Source organism: Macaca fascicularis, chromosome 7 (assembly GCF_037993035.2).
Source record: "Macaca fascicularis isolate 582-1 chromosome 7, T2T-MFA8v1.1".
NCBI classification, from domain to species: Eukaryota; Metazoa; Chordata; class Mammalia; order Primates; family Cercopithecidae; genus Macaca; species Macaca fascicularis.
The window spans coordinates 17,566,321-17,592,269 of NC_088381.1; the positions used below are offsets into that span (position 1 = coordinate 17,566,321).

Consider the following 25,949-nt stretch of genomic DNA (forward strand, 5'->3'; position numbering starts at 1 on the left):
TGTTATCCAAAGAAATAGGCGCTGGTGTCATAAGAAAGCATACTTCAAACATACAAACTATCAGGTATATTCTCTTTTTCTCTCCCAGACACATAGATCTGAATTATGATAAGCAGATTTAGTAACTTCTTAAAATGGCAGGAATTACATCTTGATTCCTTAACAATCTCAGATGCCCTGGCATTAAAAAAAAAAAACTTACCATTTCAAGCACTAGAGGGAAATGAAAAAGATAATTTTTGTAATTCCCATGAACATTACCTGTTCTGAAAATCAGCAACCATGTCTCGCCTCTCCGAGATCTTGGATGAGCCATCAAGCCTCATGTAAGTATGCTTCCTGTAAACCATGTATTCCTGCCAACCAGGATGAAAGGACACAGTAAGTCTGATGCAAATTACTGTATTCTGATTTCCATAAGCATCTACCCGTCTTCTACCTTGTCCACATTGGAGGCAAGCCATTATATCCAGAATGGGGAGAGCGCAACCTCAAGAGTACAGGAAGTTTACTTGTAAATGAGTTTACTGCCAATGTGTGAAAATCCAGGGCAATCTGAAGATTATAATCACTCTCAATTTCAGTTTGGAACCTAATCTTATTTCTGTAAATTCCTATAGGTTTCATTTAAAAAAAAAAAAAAATTCCACAAACCAAAATAGTTTTTCAGTCATCAACCAGATATCTTTCACAGCTATGAAAATACCTACCTTTTTTTTTTTTTTTTTTTTTTTTGAGACGGAGTCTCGCTGTGTTGCCCAGGCTGGAGTGCAGTGGCACGATCTCGGCTCACTGCAAGCTCCGCCTCCCGGGTTCACGCCATTCTCCTGCTTCAGCCTCCCGAGTAGCTGGGACTACAGGCGCCCACAACCGCGCCTGGCTAATTTTTTGTATTTTTAGTAGAGACGGGGTTTCACCGTGGTCTCGATCTCCTGACCTTGTGATCCGCCCGCCTCGGCCTCCCAAAGTGCTGGGATTACAGGCGTGAGCCACCGCGCCCGGCAATACCTACTTTTTTTTTCAGTGAATAACATTCACTGAAATGAATGTGTTTCCCCAGAGCAAATCTTTACTGATTAAAATGCTTACATTTACAGCCTAAGCTTCCTTCTCCCATCAGAGCATGCATCACTGCTAGGGGAGGCCTAAGTACCAGAGTGAAACAAAAGACAAGGTAATTTTCTATGGCAGAGAATGTTCTTAACATTATCAAGAGGAATTACAACTTTTAAGACGTCAAAAGATACAATGGAGAGACTGCCTCTCCATTCTTAGAAGTTGCAATTCTTGGCCGGGCGCGGTGGCTCAAGCCTGTAATCCCAGCACTTTGGGAGGCCAAGATGGGCGGATCACGAGGTCAGGAGATCGAGACCATCCTGGCTAACACCGTGAAACCCCGTCTCTACTAAAAAATACAAAAAACTAGCCGGGCGAGGTGGCGGGCGCCTGTAGTCCCAGCTATTCCGGAGGCTGAGGCAGGAGAATGGCGTAAACCCGGGAGGCGGAGCTTGCAGTGAGCTGAGATCCGGCCACTGCACTCCAGCCTGGGCGACGGAGCAAGGCTCCGTCTCAAAAAAAAAAAAAAAAAAAGAAGTTGCAATTCTTCTTATAGTTATGTCCAAATGAACATTTATTTCCTCTTTTGTTATCTCTGATTACACTACAAAAAGTCCACTTGTAGAAGAACTGGTATCAAAAACTCAACACAGCGGCCTATTTATAAGAAACAGCATAAAATAGTTACTTTGGTTCTAAAATAACTTTTCTATTGAAAAAGACTAATCATTTCTACATTTGGGAAATGTTTGTGTTAATTAGTTTTCTGTGATCAAATGTTCTTATATTGCTATATTTTCATATGTAACTCTTATACTTGGTGGGGCATTTTAGCACACAAGGTTGGTGTAGTTTGGTATATCTGGTGCAGCGTATGTGACAGCCTATTCTTAGATGGAGTGAGTGCCAAGAACTTGGCAGAGGTCTCTGGCTAGGGTACATGTGAAGCAAAGCTGGTCAACAAAGTAGACAAGCTCACTGACATACGCATCTTCATTGTGTTTTATGTTTGGTTTAATTTTAATTTAATTTTTTGCTATTTCTTTCTGTCTCGAAGTGGTTCCTTAAGAGCTGTGATAATCAAAGAGGAGCATAAAATACTCAAAGTGAGCTTCAAGTTCACACTTGCTGGCATTGCTACATTGTAGGACTGAGCTAATGGCAGAAGGGTAGGGGGTGTTTTGGATAAAAAGGACTTCAGGAAAGAAGGTATAAAATGATAGCAAGATGACGGTCCTTAGAGGCTTGCTATACCTTTTGCAGCTAATCCAATCACAGAATGTTGCAATCAGAACAACAAAATAACTAGACAATACCAAGATAGTTTACAGTCACCCATAACACGGATTATAATTTTAGCCTTATTTATTTATTTATTATTATACTTTAAGTTCTAGGGTACATGTGCACAACGTGCAGGTTTGTTACATATTGCCTTTTTTTTTTTTTGAGACACAGTCTTGCTCTTGTTACCTAGGCTGGAGTGCAGTGGCGCAATCGTGGCTCACTGCAGTCTCCTCAAGCGATTGTCCTGCCTCAGCCTCCTGAACAGCTGGGATTACAGGCAACCGTCACCACACCTGGCTAATTTTTCTATTTTTAGTAGAGATGGGGTTTCACCATGCTGGCCCGGCTGGTCTCAAACTCCTAACCTCAGGTGATTTGCCTGCCTTGGCCTCCCAAAGTGTTGGGATTACAGGCGTGAGCCACTGCATCTTTTTTGCCTTTTAAACTGAACTTCTAGCCACATAAAAGCACTGATGAATGAATCTTCTAGTAAATGATGCTGTTTATATATTTATATATCAAGGCCAGCACAACCCCAGGGATATTATTCCTAGACCATAATCAAACCAACCCTGATTATAGAGAACCTGTTACTGAGGCAACAGAAGTGAATTATTCCCTTCCACAGCTTCAAGTCTTAGCTCCTGAACTAAGATGAGCAGTGGGATTTCAGGCTTTGGTAAATTTAGAGTCTATTTCAGTAAATAGCTTAAAAAAACAGAAAACAAGAAAATGGACATGAAAAGATCTGTTAAAAGTCTGAATACAGCAACATCTACATCCTCATACTATAGGAAAACACCTAAAAGACAAAGATTGGGGCCAGGTGTGGTGGTTGGCCGGGGGAAGTGGCTTACGCCTGTAATCCCAGCACTTCGGAAGGTCGAGGCAGGTGGATTACTTGAAGTCACGAGTTCAAGACCAGCCTGGCCAACATGGCGAAACCCCATCTCTACTGAAAATACAAAAATTGGCTGGGTGTGCTGGTATGTGCCTGTAGTACCAGCTACTCAGGAGGCTGAGATGGGAAGATCACCCGAGCCCAGGGAGTTTGAGGCTGCAGTGAGCCAAGATCATGCCACAGCACTGCAGCCTGGGCAACAGGGTGACTGTCTCAAAACAAACAAAACAGGTGAATGGATAAAGAAAATGTGGTGTATATATATAAATATATACTGGAATATTATTCAGCCTTAAAAAGAAGGAAATCAACATGAGTAAACCTGATTATGTTAAATGAAATACGCCAGACATGGAAAAGACAAGTACTGCATGGTTCAACTTATATGTGCAAGCTTAAAAAGTTAAACTCATAAAAGTAGAGAGTAGAAGGGGGGTTGCCAGGGGCTAGGGGAAATGGGGAGATGTTGGTCAAAGGGTATAAAGATTTAGTTATGCAAAATCAAAAAAATCCTGGAGATCTAACCATTATGGTGACTACAGTTAATAATATTGTATCGTATATGTGAAATCTTCTAAGAGAGACAATATCACATGATCTACCTCAAATATATACAATTTTTATTTATCAAGCATACATCAGTAAAGCTGTAGCTGGAAAAAACTTCAAAGATTATTCTGATAGCCTATATTGGCAGCTGAGAACAACCACTAGAAAGGGAATGCAGGGCAGTTTCCCTTTGAACCTTGCCATTCAGCATGGCCCTTAGATGGGCAGCACTTGTACCACCTGAGGTCTGTTAGAAATGCAGAATTGAGGGACACACCTCTTACCCAGTAAGTCATAATCTGCATTTTATTTTTATTTTTTTGAGATGCAGTCTTGCTCTGTTGCCCAGGCTGGAGTGCAATGGCGTGATCTTGGCTCACTGCAACTTCCACTTCCAGGGTTTAAGTGATTCTTGTGCCTCAGCCTCCCAGGTAGCTGGATTATAGGCATGCGCCACCATGCCTGGCTAAGTTTGTATTTTCAGTGGAGATGGGGTTTCACCATGTTGGTAGAGCTGATCTCAAACTCCTGACCTCAGGTGATACATCCACCTCGGCTTCCCAAAGTGCTGGGATTACAGGCGTCAGCCACGATGTCCAGCACACCATTAAAATGTGCATTTTAATAACTTTGATTCGAAAGCATTAATTTTGAGAAGCACTATGGTAGACATATGCAGTTTTTTTGGTTTTGTTTTGTTTTTGAGGCAGGGTCTTGCTCTATTGCACAGGCTGAAGTATAGTTTTCTTGGATCACTGCAGCCTCGACCTCCTGGGCTCAAGTGATCCTCTCACCTCAGCCTCCCAAGTAGCTGGAACTACAGGCATGCACTATTATGCCCAGCTAATTTTTTAATTTAAATTTAAAATTTTTATAGAGATGGGGGTCTTGCTATGTTGTCCAGGCTGGTCTTGAACTCCTGGGTTCAAGTGATCCTCCTCCCTTGGCCTTCCAAAGTGCTAGGATTACAGGTGTAAGCCACGGTGCCTGGCCAAACATACACTGTTTTTAAAGCATTGGAACACTTTCTTCAAGCAAACTCTTATATGGAACCCCTCTAATATAGATAATAGATAAAAGCATTGCTATCCTGACTGATAAAGAGTGGCCATCTCTGCTTAATATCTACCGGTCCTCTAACACATCTCATCAGTTTGAAAACCACTGTTTTACTATACAAGTTGGGAAGACAATGCTCTGTTTGCATGCCACTGATTAAAAGGTAGGACTTCGGATCACATCCACATGCCACATCAGTGGCATGCAAACAGAGCTGCCAGCATAACACAAGATAGTTTTACTGAGCATTCACTAACTGCCAGTCACTATTCTATTTTACCTGGTTATGTTCATCTAATCATTATGGCAACCTTTAAGGTAGGTGCTATTTAATATATTTTTAAATTTCTCTTTTAATTTTTTCCCCCAGGATCAGAGATCACGATCAAAATCTTCATGATCTGCTCTGCAACAGCTTCCAATCACCTCCTTCTTACTTTTTTTTTTTTAGATTTTTAATTTTCATGGGTGTATATTAAGGGTAAGTTTATTATTGTCCCTCCTATTTTACAGATGTTAAGGTCCCTCATGTGACACAGGCAGTTGGTGGCAGACCTAGGATTGAAACTCAAGCAGATTGGTTCCCGAGTCCTTGGCTTAACCCTCCTACTATTTCTCAGATGGAAGGGATGATCAGCACTACTAACATGAAATAAAAGGGAGCCCCATTAACCCTATGGTTTTTAATATATCCTATCCATAATCTGATCCACCACCATCATAAAGAAAGGATAATCAGACACCTGAAAAAATAAAGGCAAATGTTTTATATATCCTATTACCAACCTTTCATTCTGAAACTTCAATTCCAAAGCTGGCTCTGATTTCATTTTAACCAGATTTCATTTTGATAAAACAATTTTGGGAAAGGACTCAGTATGGTCCACAAACCTGCAGATGTGATGTAATTTTATTTTCTTGGACATGCTGTTTTCCATCTTTGGGGTATATAATTAGCAAAAAGGCTACTCTCTCTATTACAATTTTTCTGCAGTCCAAGTAAATTGAACCAAGCGAGTTAAGTTGACAACCATAATTCCCTTATCTAATACAGAGCCCTTTGGAGCAAGACAAGCAAAAGGCAATCATGGGCCCAAAATAATCTGACTTCAACCTACTCCTGTTATCTCCCTTTCTTCTATGCCATATGTTCCAGTCACAGTGGACTACTCTTGTACCTTTCCATCTCTCTTTTTACATCTGGCTTCCTTAGTCTCAAATTCCTTTCTCCCTGATGGTTGAAATTCTATTTGTTCTTAAGTTCAGATGTCACTGTCTTTGTGACGCCTTCCTTAAGAGTGACTCAGTTAGAAATAAACGTATCCTTCTTGCTATCCTCAGCTCTATTCACACATTTTGACATTAGTATCAGGGTTCACTGACAGTTACTTGTATATGTATATGTCTCCTCCACTAGATACATTCCTTAAAGTCAAACACCATGTTTAACTAATATTTGCATCTGCCTAGCATTAATGCTTTGCTCAAAGGTAGCATGGAGGAAAAAAAGAATTAAAAAGACTATACACAGCATGGCTGTAAGCTGACAATTTTTCTTCTATAATTCCTAAGACCTAATAAGAACTCTAGTTAACAGTAGCCCCAATTTTCTTTCTTTTTCTTTTTTTTGAAAGGAAGTAGAGTACACTTGGAAGAAGGCCAAGCAGGCAACTTAAGATATCAGATGTGCCAACCCAATTTGCTTTTCATTCCATGGGGCATTTTCAGAATACCCAGCTTTACAATATCTTCAGAATCACAGCTTCCAAAGGTAACCTGCATTTCTAAGAGAGGCCAACTCATAAATGACAGAATGTCTACTCAGGATAAATCTTCCCCCAGTGAGCAACTGCACTTGGATAGCTGACTGAGCAAGTTACACAACTCAGGGTCTCAAATGTCATTATGTATGGATTATCTGGATTTAATTCTATATTGCACTATTATCACATATTGGTGCAGTTCAAGATTTGTCTGGATTTCAGTATTTAACAATTACACTACATATAGCAAAAAATGATTAACTCTTTCCAAGTACTCTTTATTGCATAGGAAAGTATCAAGTGGCTTATTTCCTTAAACTACAAACTCAGTTGCTTGATGCAACAGGAATGAAACTCAAAAGAGAAGACCCAGAGATAAGTCATTTGTAGTAAGTTAAAAGTTCTTTGCTACTAGAATACAGAGAATAGTCCCTAACCATGGTAAAACTGGTGGTGGCAGGAAAAGTTCTGCCTGACATCCAGCTGGATACCACCATCCCAAATGCACAGGGATCATATGTTCCCCTAGTATGCCCAACAGCCAAGATCCTATAGGTGGCCAGGTGCCGTGGCTCACGCCTGTAATCCCAACACTTTGGGAGGCCAAGATGGGAGGATTACTTAAGGTCAGGAGTTCGAGACCAGCCTGACCAACATAGCGAAACCCCATCTCTACAAAAATACAAAAATTAGCCAGGCATGGTGATGCGTGCCTGTAATTCCAGCTGTTCCAGAGGCTGAGGAAGAACTGCTTGAACCCAGCAGGTGGAGGTTGCAGTGAGCCGAGATCTCACCACTGCACTCCAGCCTGGGTGACAGAGCGAGACTCCGTCTAAAACAAAACAACAATAACAACAAAACAACAAAAAAGATCCTATTGGTGGTTCAGTAAATATAAAATAAACTCATAATGACATTTATTGATCTATGATTCCCTCACCTATTTATGTCCTTGACTTCTGCCAGTGGCAAACTAAAAACTCCTGGCCCTGGAAATTAAGCAGTCTCCTCTTCACTATTTTGGTTTTTCTTAGTGCCCATTTGTTACAGCAAAAGCACTCTCCTTTTAAAAATCCCCTATCTGGAAATACTACTATTTAGATGCCATATGAAATAATACAACATTTCTGAATATATTCTATTTGGAAGAAGATCTGATATACACACAAGAAATTTAAAGCCAGATTTTCACCCAAGGAAAAAAGGAAGCGATCAATGACTTTAAAAAATACTGTGCAAATAGTAATGTCCAAAACTAGTATTTCTCACAGAATGGAAACCTGGCCATAGAGAAGTATGTGAATTCTTAATGTCTTCTAGTTCTGCCAAGCCCCAGAAACAGAGAGACAGACAGGCATGGCTAAGGCACATAACAACAACAAAACCCCAAAAAGCCTGTTGGATGAAAGAGAGCTGCTGACATACTCCACAGCAACACAGAGCTTTGATACCCGCAGTGTGAGTTTCTAACTCTTACTCTATTGGAAGCATTTCTTTCTCTCTTTGAAGAGGGTATACGATTTCAAGAGAAAAAGGAAAATCCTGAAATAACAAAACAACCAACATTTTGAGACTTAAGTTTGTGTTTTTTCTTAAGGTCAAGAACACTCAATGGACAGCATCTATTCAGAAGGTCCTAGTGCAAGACCACGTGCCAGGTCATGCTTTAATGCTGAAACATGGCTTTAATGAATGTTAGTACTGAGTTTCTATTATGAAAGTGACTGAAAAACACTCTTTCAAAGATTAAAAAATGCAGGCCTAGTGCTGCACTATCTCAAGATGCACAATATGTTTATATTTCAATCAATGATTAGATATACGGTAAACACTGTGGGCACTGTAATTCTGTGCTCATAAATTAAATTCTATTTCAGTACTAATCTCCTGGAATACAGAATGTGGTTCATTTGAGTGGATAATATTAAAATAAATTAAAAATGAATAACTTTAAGAAAATAAATGAAGAATCACTAGTGTAGTATTAAGGAAACCAGACAAGAGTTTCATTTTAGCTTTTAAAACATACAACTAGTTGCAACATTTTCTAGTTTCAGCATCCAAGATGCATGTTATACATATGGCTAAGGAATGTCAGCAGTTGTGAAATTCAGGCTTTGAATTTGCATTTCCCTAATTTGGAATTCCCCTTAGAAATACATCTATGTTTAGAGAGGCTCTCAAGCTGCTTATTTGCAAAACCTACTCACTAGGTCCACAACCCAAAAATAACTGTTGGATTACAGATAGAGAGGAAGTGATCCTGGTGGGTAGAATTTACAGCACTTATCCTGAACGAACTTACCATACTCTGTAATATTTAATGAGAACCTAGAAGTGTGCAATACACCGAGGGAAGGACTAAAATAGAGGCTGTATCAAACTTAAACCACCTGACTAAAATAGAGGCTGTATCAAACTTAAACCACCTACACTCACCTTTACTTATCAAAGCTAGTTTATTTTTTGATTGCTCATTCACATTCCCTTGGAACTTCCCTTTAATATGAATCAACATGTAATACAACAGTCTTGGAAAAGAAATACCATTATGTCCCTTACTAGTATCCTTAGCATACTGCTTTTTCTTTAATTGTTAGCAGCTGCAGATCACTACTTTAGCTATACTTTCCCTGCCTCTTGAGGACAAGGAAAGTGCACTTTACCTAAAAAGAGCCCCACTGCAGGAAAAGTTACTCATGTTGTTTTGGCTGTTGGGAGCATGTTTGAACGGAACACTAGACATGCAGGCGGTCCTTCTATTTTGGATTACTGCTGTTAGGACATTTAACATAGTTAACATATACATCAAACGCAACAGCTTAATCACCTCTCTTATGGTGACTTACATTCACTCATAGGCACTTTCATCATTTAGGAATAAGTGGCCTACTCATAATACAAACCAGAGAGTTTAGCCTGTCAACATCATTCAAGGGGCTATGAAACCTAAGACTTGGTGCTGAAACTGACCCCAAAAATCATTTATGTCTCTGGCTAAAAGAAGTTACCAGATTATTAAAAGAAACCTCCCACTGATTTCAGATAAATTCATTGCAAAATTCAACAAGCCAATCCTGGCTTCCAAAAAGCCTAAAAACCCTCCTTAAGGCTAGCCTTCATTCCTTCTCTACTGATACGGTCCCTATTGCTTTATTCCTAGATAATGATAACAACAGTACAATTTCCACTTACTTATTACTATTCTCTGGTGTAACAGGGCGAGGGTATGAAGCCTTACATATATAAAAACATGAGAATATTCATGTACTTCTGACAACCAGGTGCTTTTGCCTCTCAAACTTTATTTATATAAAGACTTATTCTACCAGTTTGTGATTATCTGTTCTCATTTTCACTCTCCTGTTTCAAGGTCTGTGACCTCCTGTCCCTTAAAAAATAAGTCACCACTCAGACAAGAAAGAGAAAAACCTCAACAAAGAAGCAATTTAAGAAACAAAAGCTGCTTTGCACAGTTATATCTTTTCCACTAACTTAGTAGCTGTCAAGCCTGGTTGCATATTAGAATCACCCCAGGACCTTTTAAATATCCTGATGCCCAGACCTCATTTCAAACGTAGTAAGAAAGAATCTCTAGGAATGGGACTAGACATCCACATTTTTTAAAAGCTTCTCAGGTAATTGCAGTAAGTAGTCAAGTTGAGAATCACTACATTAACTCAGGTTGAATAGCTGTTCTCTGCTTTTTTACACAGAGAACTAATCCTAAATCTTGTTTTCCATACATAATTTTAGATTCCTACGCTGTGACCTACTTTAAAATTAAGAAATGTCTTCCCTAGTAAAAGAAAGATGTAAGGGGTGTTCTATTTCACTGGTATAGGGAAGGGGGCGCAAGTCCTTCACATACTCCCCATGCCAGGATCTAACTCTGCTCCCTTTATAGATTATAAAATCAAAATAAGGAGTTCTGGGGGCTGGGTGTGGTGGCTTACGCCTGTAATCCCAACACTTTGAGAGGCTGAGGTGGGTGGACCACTTGAGGGCAGGAGTTTAAGACCAGCCCAGCTAACAAGGCGAAACACCATCTCTATTAAAAATACAAAAAAAAAAAAAAAAAAAGTGGGGTGTGGTGGTGCACACCTGTAATCCCAGTTACTCGGGAGACTGGAGCAGAAGAACTGCTTGAACCCGAAAGGCAGAGGTTGCAGAGCTGAGATCGTGTAACTGCACTCCAGCCTGGGTGACAGAGTGAGACTATGTCTCAAAAAAAAGAGGAAAAAGAAAAAAGAAAAAAGGGAGTTTTGGGGTTCCCATTAAGCAGGACTAACATTAGTCATGGACATCTGATTACTACAAATTAAATGTCAAGGTATCCTAGGTCCCCAAGATTCCTTCTCCTACCTCCAGCAGGTCTATCATCCTGGTCATCTGGGAGTAGATAAGGACCCTATGCCCTTGAGACTTGAGCCGAGTCAGCAGGACATCAAGGGCATACAGCTTTCCACTGTCAGTGATGAGGCTCTCCTTGCCTGGGGAGAAGAAAAGGGGGTGGGGGGGAACTGTATTTAATTGAAGTGACAAAATCACTCAATGCAAAGCTGTATGCAACCACAAACACTATAACCAAGATGCTTGTCATCATGAGATCAGAAAAGTGCTCTAAAGGGAGAATGCAAAGCCCTGAAAAGATCATGACTCCAAGAGTGCCCTGGGAAAAGATATCCCAAAAGGGGGAAGTGTAAATTCCCTGATGACTCTCAATCAGACATGTGCTCTTAAGGCACTTAAAAGCATCCCTGCTCCACATCCTTACTCAGAGGACACCAGGTATACACTGACACCTATGGGTGGCATCTACATCAATCTGCTGTTAAGTGACCTGAAAATTTTGTTTTTCCTTTGTTCATCCTATCTCTAGATATCTGTTTCTGCTAGTTCTGTGACTGTCTACATCTCGAAAGCACTGAGAATGTATCCTACCTGCCTTTGGAGAACAGCAAACAAAGAGATTTATAACCTCTCTCTTTTTTTCCCCTTTTTCAAGACAGGGTCCCACTCTTCACCCAGGCTGGAATGCAGTGGCACGATAACAGCTCATTGCAGCCTTGACCTCTTGGGCTCAAGTGATCCTCCCATCTCAGCCTCCTGAGCAGCTTGGACTACAGGTGAGCTATTACACCCAGTTAATTTTGTCTCTGTTTTTTGTAGAAGCAGGGTATTGCCATATTGCCTAGGTTGGTCTTGAACTCCTGGGCTCAAGGGATGCTCCCGCCTTGGCCTCCTAAAGTGCTGAGCCATGGTACCCAGCCCCCTACCTTTTTTTTAAACCCAAAACTAGCTCTCTGGGAGGACTGCAAATCGGTTGGCAGGTAAATGTCATTAACCCTAGTTGTATGTTAATTCAATAAAGACAGCAGGTCTTTTCAGAAAGACTGACTTTGAGTTTCTCCGCAATGAAGCTCCTCTCGCTCACTAACTTGTGCGCTCTCCTTCCTCTTCTCACAAGAAAAGCATTTTAGCAACAGATCTTTAAAGAACACTTAACTCACAAATTTTCATCTTATTCAGTTAGTATCATTTAGCTCCCATCATATTCAGGAAGTAGAGTTTCCTGTTTGCAGACTGGTCCATAAACATGCCCTGAACAATTGCTGCTATTAAGAGGGGAAGAGTATAGGCTTAAGGGGTTGGGTAAGAGTATATGTGGAAGTGGCCATAGGACACAAAAAGGGAGAAAGGACAGAGATATTATGTAGACAACTAACACTTAAAAGAGAAAAACTGTTAAGAAAAACACAAAGTACCTCCTCAGTTTCTGGGTTTGAACCTATGGCATTTCTTCAGAATGACAGAGTCTGACTGTTGACAGCAATCCAAAAGTTCTCAACAGTCATTCTCTGTTCTTGCCACAATTTGCCAAATGCACAATTATTGTATACAAAGAATAAGAACGGATATGCTGACAGCACCATAACAAATCACTGGCCACTCTGATTTTGCTACAAAGCCACAGGTCCTGGCTGTTTACTCCCTCTGCACTGCAGCCTGCCATTTCCCACCTTCGGAATGCTGCCAGGCCATGTCTCCTTCCACCATCCCCTCCCTGACACTGTGGCACACACCTTTGTTCAGTCTCTTTGTTTGGTCCTGTTTAGATTATTGAAATGCTCTTCTTTTTGTTGGTCTCCTTACCAACACAATCAAATGACGGCAGCTGGGACAGAACTGACTGCTAAGCCCTCTCCCTGGCACCAGACAAGGAGTACTGTATAAATTCCAAGTCTGAGCAGGCAGCAAAGCTTTCATAACAACTTTTAAGGTTTTATTCTTACCACAATTACCCTTCTCCAGTAACTGAATTCCCTGAGGTCTCTCAATTTTGATAGCTCCTAAACATTCACCACAGAGCTACCAATCAGCTTTAGATATTATACTTCTCTCTGTTCTCATTAAAAGCACAAGGTGAAAAAAAAAAGACAATATATTTTTCAGCCCTTGAGTGAGAGTGGGCAAGCTAAGTTCCTAAGATTTCTGTAGCCTGCTTATCTTCTTTCTCCATTTAGATATACTCTCTCAGCACAAATGTTAATGCATATACAAATTTGTTTTACGTCTGAATTTTGAGAAACTAAATCATGATTCAATGGTTTTTAAACAGTCCTGCTTCCCACATCTACTTTACTTTACTAATCAGAATGAACTGTTCCTAGGATTAGAAAAGCTCAGAAATGAAGATGTGCATATACTTATAAAGACAGAACTCTGCTACGACTAAAGGAAGCATGAAGTGGTACCTGCTGTCAGCTTGTTATCTAGTTATTGTGTAGGTGGGGAAGGGAGAAGTGGATGGACTGGATTTCTTTGTACTGCCCTGAAGGAAAAGGACTAAGAAGAAACACTTCAGCAACAGCCTTAAAACACTTAAACAATGAACACTATCTCTGATTTGCTGGTAAGCATGCTAAATGGAGGAAATAAGATATGCAGGAAAAACAGGTTTCTTTCTCTGAACACACTAGAGTGACTTCTGGGGCTGGCATTTGTTAGCCAAGTTTTAAGAAGTCACTTAAGTTGCACTGGACAAGAGCTCCACCTGTTGTTAAGCAGGATACAGAGACATAAGGAACACAATTCTCTAGAAATTCAGCTGATTCTGCTAAGTCAAACCTGTGTCCAACCCCTTCTTTAAAACAGGAGCTTTCTGGATCCTTGGGTGCTAAAAATAAACAAAACAGGAGCTTAAAAAATGTTGAAATGAACAAACCTATCATACTCTCTTACAAACTTTCCTACAATCCTATGGTATAATCTTATAGCACTTTCATTTAGATATAGGTTTTTACCATCCACAGTGTAAAATCCTGTTCAGCGATAAAAAGAATGTATCCTATGGCAGTAAAATTAGGGCAGAAGATTAAATAACATCTCCTTTTTCCCAGGAAAGGGGACTTTTTGAAGGGATTGTACATCTTTCTGGTGAAACATGGAGAAGAAAAGGTGTGAAACCCTGAAGATTTGGGTTAGTCTCTCAAGGAATATGGAAGCAACCCTTCTCAGGGAAAGAGAAAATATAAAAGTATAAAGGAAAGAGATGAAATAAGGGTTCCAGTGAGACACCCCCAACCCCCGCCCTGTCCCAGCTAGTCTACAGAGCACAATGGGGTGAGGAGCTGGTTGGTTCTCACAGTAAACAGCCAGTGAGGCTGGTGCTTTTTATCGATGCAAAAAGAACTCAGACGCTTCCTGCTATTTAAACAAGGTCCATTTTTCTTTCAAAGAACAGGAAAAGCCACAAGAGATTCCCACAACGCCAGCAATAAGCCATCTACTCCTATAATGGGAACTTAGGAGCCAGAATGAAGAAGGGAGAAAAAAGAAGTAAGGTGCTATCTTGCTTCTTTCAATAACGGTGCTCATCTCTTGCCTGGGATTCTGTGGTTTCCTTATCAGCTTGCTTTACACTTAGGTTGCCCCCCTGATTTTCAAACAATATTATTTCCACTCACTGCTTTCATGTGCTTTAAGTCAGTTACAAGGCCATGTGTAATACTGCTTTCAGATACTCAGAAAGACATCTTGGAGTTCTCAAAGCACTTCCAAGCTACTAACAGGCTGGTGCAAACCCCTTGACACTTGACAAAATAAAATTGAAAAACCAGGCCTTGCACACTGGAATCCAGTTATCTCTTAGAGACAGAAGAAGACCTCTGTTCAATGCTTAGCTCTAGTTTATTTCCATTACATGCCAGTAAAAGGGATATAGTCGGCCAGGCGCGTGGTTCACGCCTGTAATCCCAGCACTTTGGGAGGCCGAGGCAGGCAGATCACAAGGTCAGGAGATCAAGACCATCCTGGCTGACATGGTGAAACCCTGTCTCTACTAAAAATACAAAAAATTAGCTGGGCATGGTGGTGGGTGCCTGTAGTCCCAGCTACTTGGGAGGGTGAGGCAGGGCTTGCAGTGAGCCGAGATCATTCCAGCCTGGGCGACAGAGTAAGACTCCGTCTCAAAACAAACAAACAAACAAACAAACAAACAAACAAACAAAACCAGAATATAGTCAAAATGTCAGAGAATCTGGACAACCAAAACTAACACTATAGCTCCAAGCTACCACTCCAGTTTGCCTACAGGTGTAAGCAAAGAACGTGAGCCTATGAATTCTCTGTGTTCAGTTTCCTTAAAAGTAGTCTCACTAAAGCAAAGATGAAAACCTAGTTTCCTTTCAACCCTCGACTTTGACCCTAGGGGATCTGGGAATCCGCTAGTATTTTGGCATAGAATGCACTGTTTTTCTCTTGTTATCATTCATATCTCTAGTGCTTCATGTAGAACACTGTTTATGCTATTTAAACTAGGCTTTCTGTGAGTGACGACATTCTCATTCATTCCACTGGCAATGGCACAAGACAACCGTACTCATTCGACCTACAGCCTATCCTACTAAGTTTATTTCTACCTTTTAAGAGTGGCATTTCTTTCTCAGCTGTAAGCATGTCAAAGGAGTGTATTTAAGCAGAAATCTAAAAATATTTCTCTCTCCACTCATCATAAATTACTAATGTTCTTACCTATAAACTACTAAGGGCAAAAAAGGAAGTAGAAACCTCAAGAACAGTAAACTCCAAATATCTGAAAGGACCACATGGAGAGAACCCTGGTTCTCCCCTTGCCAAAGCGAGGAACATATTCCAAGAGAACTGAGAACTCACCTGGAATCCTGATGAAAGACCAGCCATTCTGAGGCCTGATGCTCCACAGACCTCCAGCTGGCTCTGGGAAGAACTGTGATCGTCGATTTAGCCAGTCTGCAGCTAGTTCAGGGGCCCCATTCAACAAACACTGCTTGGCTGCCAGACTCCCTCCTTCCTTTAGAACTCGCCTTTCATATTCTGCACTTCGGTCATTGCAGTAAGAATCCAATGGTACTGCGGTAACCTGCAGTTAAAGATTCACATGAGATGGCTCTTTCACATTGTCTATACACACTATGCCTTTTGGGAACCTCAACTTTGAAATCAGACTAATGTGGATAGTTCTTAGACTAGTGGTTTTAAATACCTATTCTGGCACACTAAGCTGTCCCTAATGACTTAGTGAGCTTTTCCAGATAAAAAGCCAACCTCTTATAACATGAAACCTGCAAACAAACTAAAGATCCAAAGACAGCTGGAGTTTGCAGATAAACCAGGACACCAGTCAACAATAACTCTATTACATGCATATATATCTGATCATTTTCCCACCTCCTTCACTGCTAGATACTGTTCTTGGCAAAGTTCTCTTAGCCATACGCATGATGGTGATGACAGAAAGGGAGCTGCAGCTAGTCAGACATCATTTAAAAACTAAAGAATATTGGCCTGGCATATTTGAAGTCATCTTTAATGCTTTTGTGGCAAAGCTCCCAAATTTATCGACAGCTTTCTCCTCTTCCCTGACCAGGTTGCTGACTGACAAACCTAATGAAAGAGAAACTTTCTTTCAGGCGGTAAACTGGAGAAGGGGGAGTGGGGGGGGCAGGGAACTGAGTAGGGAAGCAATTGCCAGAGAGTAGCAGATTCGTTTCCTGGCTTGGCCAAAGGCTATACACAAATTCTTATCTCAATACAAGGTGTAACCAAACAATACTCAGCTGCTGCTCACTCAATGGAGTAGAGGGCTCCCGCCAATTCAGAAATACAGATTTTATCCTTCTTTGGCTATCTGGGTTTATTCTTACTCTAACAGGCAGTATTTGGATACCTGTGAAGTCAATTGGTAAGGAACTTGTTGAAGATGACAAGGCTAGCTTTTGTTAAAATGTGGAGGCTGTGATTATCCATCAAGCCCACGCTGACAAAAATGCTCAAAGCCCATTTCAGGTTGAATATCCCTAATCTGAAAATCTAAAATCCAAAATGCTCCAAAATCTAAAACTTTGAGTGCCTACATGATGCACCAAGGAAATGCTCATTGGAGCATTTTGGGTTTGGGATTTTTGGATGAGATACTCAATCTGCATACGCAGAATTGCTCAGAAGAACTCTAGAGCTAGACTAAGACATGGGGAGAAACAGGGTATGAGAAGCAAGGGCCACAGCATAGGAGAGATCAGAACATAAAACACTGGCTGTATCTAGTTAGGTAGTTCTATTATTTCATGGAAGTTAGGCACCGAGGGAACTTGATCTTGCTATTAACTTTTCTATTTTCATGTTGATCAAGCTTTAGGGAAATAGCTGTCAAGTTTTGGTATGCATAAGGACCTCCTTTGAAGCGGATCAAAAGTGTAGATTTCAATACAGAAGAACTGAAGGAGGGGCCAACAGATCTATGTTTTTGACAAGCACCCCAGCATCCCAAGCTGAACCTTGAGAAATACTGCCTTGAGGCATATAAACAGCTGACCATGGGGCTGCAGGTGCCTCTGGAGGGTACCAATGTGACAGAAAGAGCATCGTTTACCAATAACCAGAGAATACTCTGGCTTGCAGATGAAGAAGAACTGAGTTTGCTAGGGAGCAGTGCCATCTATAGTTCAGATGCAAAACTACAGAGGGTCACAGCAAACTGGGCCTGGAGTTCCAAAACCAGTTCACAACAAAAATAGTTTATCCAAACAATATCAGAAACTCGTAACACCTTTATCCTCTCCAGAAGGAACTTGTTTTTGGCTGGGCGTGGTGGCTCACACCTGTAATCCCAGCACTTTGGAAGGTTGAGGTGGCAGATCGCTTAAGGTCAGGAGTTCGAGACTAGCCTGGCCAACATGGCAAAACCCTATCTCTACAAAAAATACAAAAATTAGCCTGGCATGGTGGCGTGCACCTGTAATCCCAGATAGTTGGGAGACTGAGGCACAAGAATGGCTTGAACCTAGGAGGCAGATGTTGCAATGAGCCAAGACTGTGCCACTGTACTCCAGCCTGGGCGACAGGGTGAGAGACTGTCTCAAAAAAAAAAAAAAAAAAAAGGTAAAAAAAGGAGCTTGTTTTCTTGCTTCCAACTTATTCATTTTTCCCCATGAATAAATGAGCATGGGCAAATAAATATGGACCAAATGAAAGCAAATAAATATGGGAATACAAAGCAGATGGATGAAAACTGGGTCTCTTTCCCTTCTATGACTTGACATGGCAGTATCCCAGCAGATTCTGGGTCAGAGCAGACATCTCCCCTGTAGGATGTGTTGCAGACCTGCAAAATTAATAGCAGCTATACCTCTATAAAAAGTTTAAAAAGTAATAGTGTACACTACAGAAATATGACCAGTTCTATGTATCTTGAACAGCATGCATACTCTTAGATGAGTAAAGCATATTTAGTCTTCTCTAGTAAGACTCACACCGCCGGGCACGGTGGCTCACACCTGTAATCCCAGCACTGTGGGAGGCCGAGGTGGGTGAATCACCTGAGGTCAGGAGTTCGAGACCGGCCTGGCCAACATGGTGAAACCTGCCTCTACTAAAAATACAAAAATTAGCCGGGCATGGTAGTGCCTGCTTATAATTGCAGCTACTCGGGAGGCTGAGGTGATAGAATCACTTGAATCCAACAGGTCGAGGTTGCAGCAGTGAGATGAGATTGCGCCACTGCACTCCAGCCTGCGTGACACAGCGAGACTCTGTCTCGGAAAAAAAAAAAAAAAAAAGACTCATACAGACCAATTTTATATTCACAGATAACCGTTTTGATTAAAAAAAATTTTTTTACATAAAGACTCTGTGCTCATATTCTCGAGATGAAAAGCCAAAAGCCAGAATCTCAGCATGAAAGAACAGACACACAAGAAGAATGGTTTTTCTGCCTGGGATTCATTTCTAGGCACTCTTATAGTTTAAAAACAAAACAACTTTTTCCACTTATAAACTTTCATCTATTTTTCAATTTACAGTTTGATGATACCCTTCCAGGTCCAGGATTGAAGGCTGAGAGGTTTATAAGACACTGTTCTTAGTGAAATATTTTTCCATGTTTTGACAGGCTTCTTTGGCCAGGAGCCCGGGATCAAGATATTAATATATGCAGAATCATACAATGTCATGTTGTAAGTATGTAAGCAATGTACTTATGAGGTCCAAATGAGGGCAAAAATGTACAATCTACTTAGAATAAATCCTGCTTTCTAAGTCAGCTGTATCCCAGACAGCCTCCCCCTATTCTGCTAACCCCAAGTGACCTTCTGATTTGATCAGAAGAAGGGAAGATGAAGCATGACGTACCATTCTTCCCTCCCCACAAAAAATGTATACTCCCTCTTGTCCTACAGAAGCTAACCCCTTTCTTGCTTCATTAACTTCTGAAACTACAGTACCTTCAGGGGCTGCCTCCTTAAGCGTTCAGCGCGTCCTTCCTGAGGACATGTATGTTCCTGCTCTAGGTGAAGGAAGCGTAACCGCTCCAAGCGCTGCAGTATGTTGGTAAGAATTCCTAGGGCCTTAATTTATTAACCCTGCAGAATTAATTCCTCAGCTAATGATAAAACAACTCCTATAATTCCTTCCATAGTGGCACAATTCTTCCTGAACTGACCCTGAAGTTTTCATAGCATGTGTCAGAGAAATTAATTTGCCTAATTCAAGGCCAGGGTTGGCTTCAAAGGACTTCAGTTTCTCTCCCCCCAATACAGATAGGTTAGAAGTCAATATAAGATAATTAGGGTATCTCATGACATTTTGCCTTATTCACTGATTTGAATCCCTAGGACTGATCTGAAAGGTAAAAGTTGTATATCTGTGTATGAAATATTCAGAGATACCTAAACTCTTCTTCCTGTCCTCCTAATCATGGTGTAATTACTCCCATTTTCAGGTTTAGCTATGTAAAGAAACTCTACAAACATGGGAGGGGCCAAGTGGGAAAGGAGCAGCCTTTCAGCCAAACGATAAAAGCTTTCTCCTGCTCCCTGCTTGCCAACACATGTTCACAGTAATTAAGAGTTTTCCTCAAGCTACATTTACTTTTCTTGAGAGAAACAGCAGCAGCAGGCATGGTAGCTGGGATTTCTGGCTCCTCTAAAAACAATACTGAAGTAGTACAGATGGGACATGCATGTGTGAGAGAGTGGGGCTGTTCTTGAGAGTGGTGGGCTATAGATATTTGGGGAGATTGAACTGGTAACAAATGAAGAACTTTCAGGTAAACAAATAAATACAATTACAGGCCAAGATAGTTCATCTTTATTGGCTCCTTACACACTGGAAACAGGCTGGGCGCAGTGGCTCAGGCCTGTAATCCTAGCACTTTGGGAGGCTTAGGCAGGGGGATCACATGAGGTCAGGAGTTTGAGCTCAGCCTGGCCAACAAGGTGAAACCCTGTCTCTATTAAAAGTACAAAAATTAGCTGGGTGTGATGGCATGCGCCTGTAATTCCAGCTACTTGGGGGGCTGAGGCACGAGAATTGCTTGAACCTCGGAGGCGAAGGCTGCATTCAACCAAAATTGTGTCACTGCACTCCAGCCAGGGTGACAGAGTAAGGCTCCATCTCAAAAAACCAACAAAAAACCAACAACCAAAAAACAAAAAACAAAACACTGGGAACAGGAGAAGTTAAAAAAGACTTGATGTGCCTCTCTCAGAAATCTAAACTTCCTCTTATTAGGTCTCTTGGTATATACACCTATCATACTAAGAGAACAAGACCAACCATACAACCATGAAAGACCGAAGACTGCCTTCTATGGAAGCACTTGGCTTTAAATGCTTCCTAGAAAAAGTGCATTTCCCTGCATCAACTTAAGCTTCTAAGACCAAGAATACTTTGGAAGAACATGTTGGGTATGTACAAAACCCAAATGCTTTCTGGATAACCAGTATAAACCAAACAAAGTTGATCGTGACAAGGGTTATTAAACTCATATAGCACAGGAGCAGCAGAGAGAAATCTAGGCAGGCAGGAGTCAACAGGATTCATCTTTCTAGGGGTCCCCTGGCAGATTCTGTCTTTTGATAAACTAAATAAAGAACGCAAGCTGATAAAAAATAATGGTAGAAAAATATTAACAAGGAAGATAGAAAAGGCTCCTTCTTCTTTGAATAGAACTGTGAAAACAGGCCGGGCACGGTGGCTCACACCTGTGATCCCAGTACTTTGGGAGGTCAAGGCAGGCAGATCGCTTAAACTCAGGAGTTCGAGAACAGCCTGGGCGACATGACAAAACCTCTTCTTTATGAAAGATTTTAAAAGTAGCCAGGAGTGGTGGTGTGCACCTGTAGTCCCAGCTACTTGGGAGGCTGAGGTGGGAGGATCACTTGAGCCCAGGAGGTCGAGGTTGCAATGAGCTGAATCATGCCACTTCACTCTAGGCTGGGTGACACAGTGTGACCCTGCCTCAAAAACATTAAAAAAAAAAACAAAAAAAAAAACTGTAAAAACAGTACACTTGTTAAGATGAGTGGATAAACAAGAGAAAAACATAGAAGGGTAAGAAATGTCAACCTCTTAGCGCTTCCTGGCTAACTGAAAGTTGCCTCTTGGAGCAAAAAGAAACAAACTGGGAAGACAGAAATTCATTCTTGGCTCTAACCACAGAACGTGGCCACAGTTGGATTATTTCCCTTCTTCGTAGATCTTTCGTCTGGCTCTGATCAACAGGGATAAAAAAGAGGATGGAAGATGTAGGCAAAGTAAACAACCCCAATGTGCCAATTAAAGCCTTTGCAGCAATGCGTGTCAGCAACGGTAAGAGTGCTCTATTTTGATAAACAGGGTATTAGGAAGGATGCAGACAACTGCTCAAAGTTGAAACCACAATAGAAACTAACCCTAATCTGCAAATAACAGTGGATAAAAGGTGAATAGCAAAGAAGATACAACAGTCACTTTTCAGATGGAACAGACATGTGAATGATAGTCCAAGCGAGGCTGCTTCGGAAAGCAAGAAAACACAACACTGAGAAGGTTCTTGACGCTGAAGTGTTATGTTTCCTTTTGTTATTTGGAGACTGTACTGAGGTGATATGATCAGATCAAATCTCCCCCCATCCTTACCAATCTGACCCCCTCCCATGAAAACCCTCAAAAACCTCAACACAGGTGACAAATGGCTCCCTCGCCCCTGACCCTGCTGTTGCGTGATATATATTCTACCTGACAGATGGCTTATTCCCACCATAGTTTAGAGCCCCTGACTAAATAAAAAGAAGCTATCTACCATAAACTACTCTTAAATCAACAAATGAAAGTGAGTATAAGTGTTGTCTGGGGAAAGCCAGAACCACAAATGCCCACCTTTTAAAATACTAGAATTTATATGTTTCTTAAAGTCCAAATAGTTTAAAACAATTCTTTTTAAGAAATAAATCCCTTAAAAACTGGTTTATTTCTCCTATTACCATCTATTTAATCTCTTCCCTCCTGGAGCACTTACTCGTGGACTGGCCACACACAAAAAAGATGGCAGCTCAGTGAGCAGGCAGCGACGCAGAGAGGAAGTAGCTGATCTCCGCTGATGGACGACCTGGTCTGAGTAGCCACTCACTGCTTTACAGTGGCTGCTGAAAACAAGAGACTGCAAAATAAAAATGCAAATGAGTGCCAATTATAATTATGTTTAATGTAAGCAAAATGAAAAAAAAGTCACATATTAAACATCTAACTTTAAGAGCTTTCTTCCCTGAAATACTATTAATTCTAATAAACAACCACTAATTAGATCCAAGTATATAATACAGTTGAAGCCTATGTTAATTTCAAAATGTGGTTTTATTAATACACCTTAAACAACTGTCATTTATAAGTCTACCTTTTTCTGGAAGAGATATTGTTAATCAAAAACAGGCACAGCAAAACTTCATTAGACAGAACACTTGTATGGGAATGTCAGGGGAAGTGTGGTTCATCTGTTGTACTGTGGATGCAAACTCATGTCTTGTGTTGAAAACAATGATGACCAACACAATTTCCTTCTAAATTTTTCTCTTTTTTTTTTTTTTGAGACAGAGTCTTGCTCTGTCACTCAGGCTGGAGCACAGTGGCATGATCTCAGCTCACTGCAACCTCCACCTCCCAGCTTCAAGCTATTCTCAAGCCTCAGCCTCCCAAGTAGCTGGGACTACAGGCATTCATCACCACACCTGGCAAATTTTTGCATTTTTGGTACAGACGGGGTTTCACCATGTTGGCCAGGCTGGTCTTGAACTCCTGACCTCGGGTGATCCACCCTCCTCGGCCTCCCAAAGTGCTGGGATTATAGGCGTGAGCCACTGCACCTGGCAATTTCCTTCTAAATTTTTCTTTAAGGCAGTTTAGCATCATTTGTTTTCTTATTAATTTATTCAGAGTAATCAATACAAGTGGTCAATGACAGGAAATCGTATCTCTTTAGTGCCTCTGACAACCATTTAAAATATATTTATTGTCAACTTATGTTGCTCTATCAAAAATGTATTTTAGGCCAGGATCCCCTTTAGGTGGATCACCTGAGGTTAGGAGTTTGAGACTAGCCTGGCCAACATGGTGAAACCCTATCTCTACTAAAAATACAGAAATTAGCCAGCGTGGTGGCAGGTGCCTATAATCCCAGCTACTCAGGAGGCTGAGGCAGGAGAACTGTTTGAACCCAGGAGGCGGAGGCTGCAGTGAGCCGAGATCATGCCATTGCACTCCAGCTGGGTGAAAGAGTGAAATCCCGTCTCAAAAAAAAAAAAAAAAAAAGGATTTTAACAGACTTCATAACTCATGTTAAAGCGTCAGGTTACAGCTAGTCATATGAAAGATTTTATGTATGAAATGTTCACATACAAATAAGTCCTCAGTGGGACATGGTGTTCTATATCAGAGATGCAGAAGTTCCTTCTTCAGTATGTTATACATTTTATCTTTGGATCTGCATTCTTATTTGTTTTACTGATATCTCAGTAAGGCAGGTTGATGACCAAAATAACCATGTAGATGAAGATAACATACAAGGCAGTCTAATTTATACATTGTTATAAGGTCAAGAATACAAATTCCAAGATCAGAACAGCAACCTGGATCCTCCGTAAGAGAATAGTTATAATACCAGTACCAAATCACTCTGAGGACAATATGTTCAGCTCATATCCTGCTCTTCCACTTATACAGCTTTATTTTCCACAGGGCTTAAATCTCTGTAAGGAAATCTCTTAAGGCTCACAGTTTGAAAGGAGTGATCTCAAGTTGTCTAGTATGACATATGCATTGTTACCTGTTTCCATGAACCAATCAGCATCTTCTAAATAACTGTCACAAACAATTTGAAGACTATAGCTATTTTCCAGGATAGCTTGGCTGTCTTTAGGTGGTTTCTAACTACAGACTACAGAAGTGGCCGGGCGCGGTGGCTCAAGCCTGTAATCCCAGCACTTTGGGAGGCCGAGGCGGGTGAATCACGAGGTCAGGAGATCGAGACCGTCCCTGGTTAACATGGTGAAACCCCGTCTCTACTAAAAATACAAAAAACTAGCCGGGCGTGGTGGCGGGCGCCTGTAGTCCCAGCTACTCGGGAGGCTGAGGCAGGAGAATGGCGTGAACCCAGGAGGCGGAGCTTGCAGTGAGCCGAGATCGCGCCACTGCACCCCAGCCTGGGCAACACAGCGAGACTCCGTCTCAAAAAAAACAAAAAAACAAAAAAACAAAAACAGACTACAGAAGTGTTTATAACATTTGACATACTGCTAGGCCCATGTAGCTATGATATGTTTGGCCTTTTCTCTAAATATTGAGGTCCCTGTCATTACCCAAAGAAGAATTTTAACCTTCTGACAGTCTTTTAATAACGTCTATGTTCCCATCTTGATTTTGGGTAGCATCTCCATTGAAGTTCATTATCTCTCTACATGGTTATGCCCATTATCACCTGAATGTCTAACATGAGGATCATTACAAAGATTAGTAGGCTAGGTGTCAGACTGTTCTTCTAATATTGAATAACTAGGAGGAAAAAGGTAAAAAGATGTAGCCTTGTGTTTTGTTTGTTTCCTGAAAGTGACATCAGCAATAGCCCATCTTGCTCCCTCATTAGGTTGGAGAGATGGCAAGTCTAGCAACTTGCTCATTACGGCCAGCTAAGTAGTAGTCCAGGGCTGCCAGTTGGGACATCCACTGTCAATCAGACCATTCCTGGGCAGATGGCTGAGGTAGCAGCAGTAGCTGACCTAAAGACTTCTGAATTCTTACTAACTTCTGCAGACCAGCAACTAAATAATGTCTCTGTCAAGGATCACATGAAATCATCTTCATTTTGAGTACTCTAAAATGGCAAAATTCAACAGAAACCTGTTTCTTACTTTGTTCCAATAATATAAAGGTAGAAAATAAAAGAATGAACATTTCCTCCAATTATCTTCTCTTCAGCACTGTAGTTATTAGTAAGAAAAGAATATAGGCCGGGCACGGTGGCTCAAGCCTGTAATCCCAGCACTTTGGGAGGCCGAGACGGGCGGATCACAAGGTCAGGAGATCGAGACCATCCTGGCTAACCCGGTGAAACCCCGTCTCTACTAAAAAATACAAAAAACTAGTCGGGCGAGGTGGCGGGCGCCTGTAGTCCCAGCTACTGGGGAGGCTGAGTCAGGAGAATGGCGTAAACCCGGGAGGCGGAGCTTGCAGTGAGCTGAGATCCGGCCACTGCACTCCAGCCTGGGCGACAGAGCGAGACTCCGTCTCAAAAAAAAAAAAATAAAATAAAAAAATAAAAAAAATAAAAAGTAAGAAAAGAATACAACTCACCACAGGGAGTTCTTTTAACAAAGCACATTATTTGTTATCACCTTTCTGGAAAAAGTCTGACTAGCAACATTCTATTCCCAAGGGTGGTCATTCCCAAATTAGAACACATTCATTTATTTTTATTTTGGGGACAGAGCCTCTCTCTGTCAACCAGGCTGGAATGCAGTGGCACGATCTCAGCTCACTGCAACCTC

The 25,949-nt window shown here is 41.2% G+C and overlaps 1 protein-coding gene and 1 long non-coding RNA gene across 6 annotated transcripts in view; both read right to left on the reverse strand.

Annotated features, from left to right (window-relative positions):
* Window positions 1-25,949, reverse strand: part of INO80 (INO80 complex ATPase subunit) — a 140,096-nt gene that overhangs the window by 27,594 nt on the left and 86,553 nt on the right. For all 5 annotated transcript variants that reach the window (XR_012414800.1, XM_005559231.5, XM_005559230.5 and 2 more), the window contains 4 exons: window positions 22,433-22,573; window positions 15,793-16,018; window positions 10,981-11,108; window positions 262-356 (listed from right to left, as the gene is read on the reverse strand). Coding sequence is in view for 4 of the 5 variants with exons in the window: in XM_005559231.5 (XP_005559288.1) it covers window positions 262-356; window positions 10,981-11,108; window positions 15,793-16,018; window positions 22,433-22,573 (590 nt within the window). In the remaining variant the exon portion in view is untranslated. The remainder of the gene's footprint in view (window positions 1-261; window positions 357-10,980; window positions 11,109-15,792; window positions 16,019-22,432; window positions 22,574-25,949) is intronic.
* Window positions 5,283-10,873, reverse strand: LOC135971781 (uncharacterized). Its single transcript, XR_010588030.2, has 2 exons — window positions 9,045-10,873; window positions 5,283-9,008 (listed from the first exon to the last, which is right to left on the reverse strand). It is a non-coding gene; the product is annotated as an uncharacterized lncRNA (long non-coding RNA).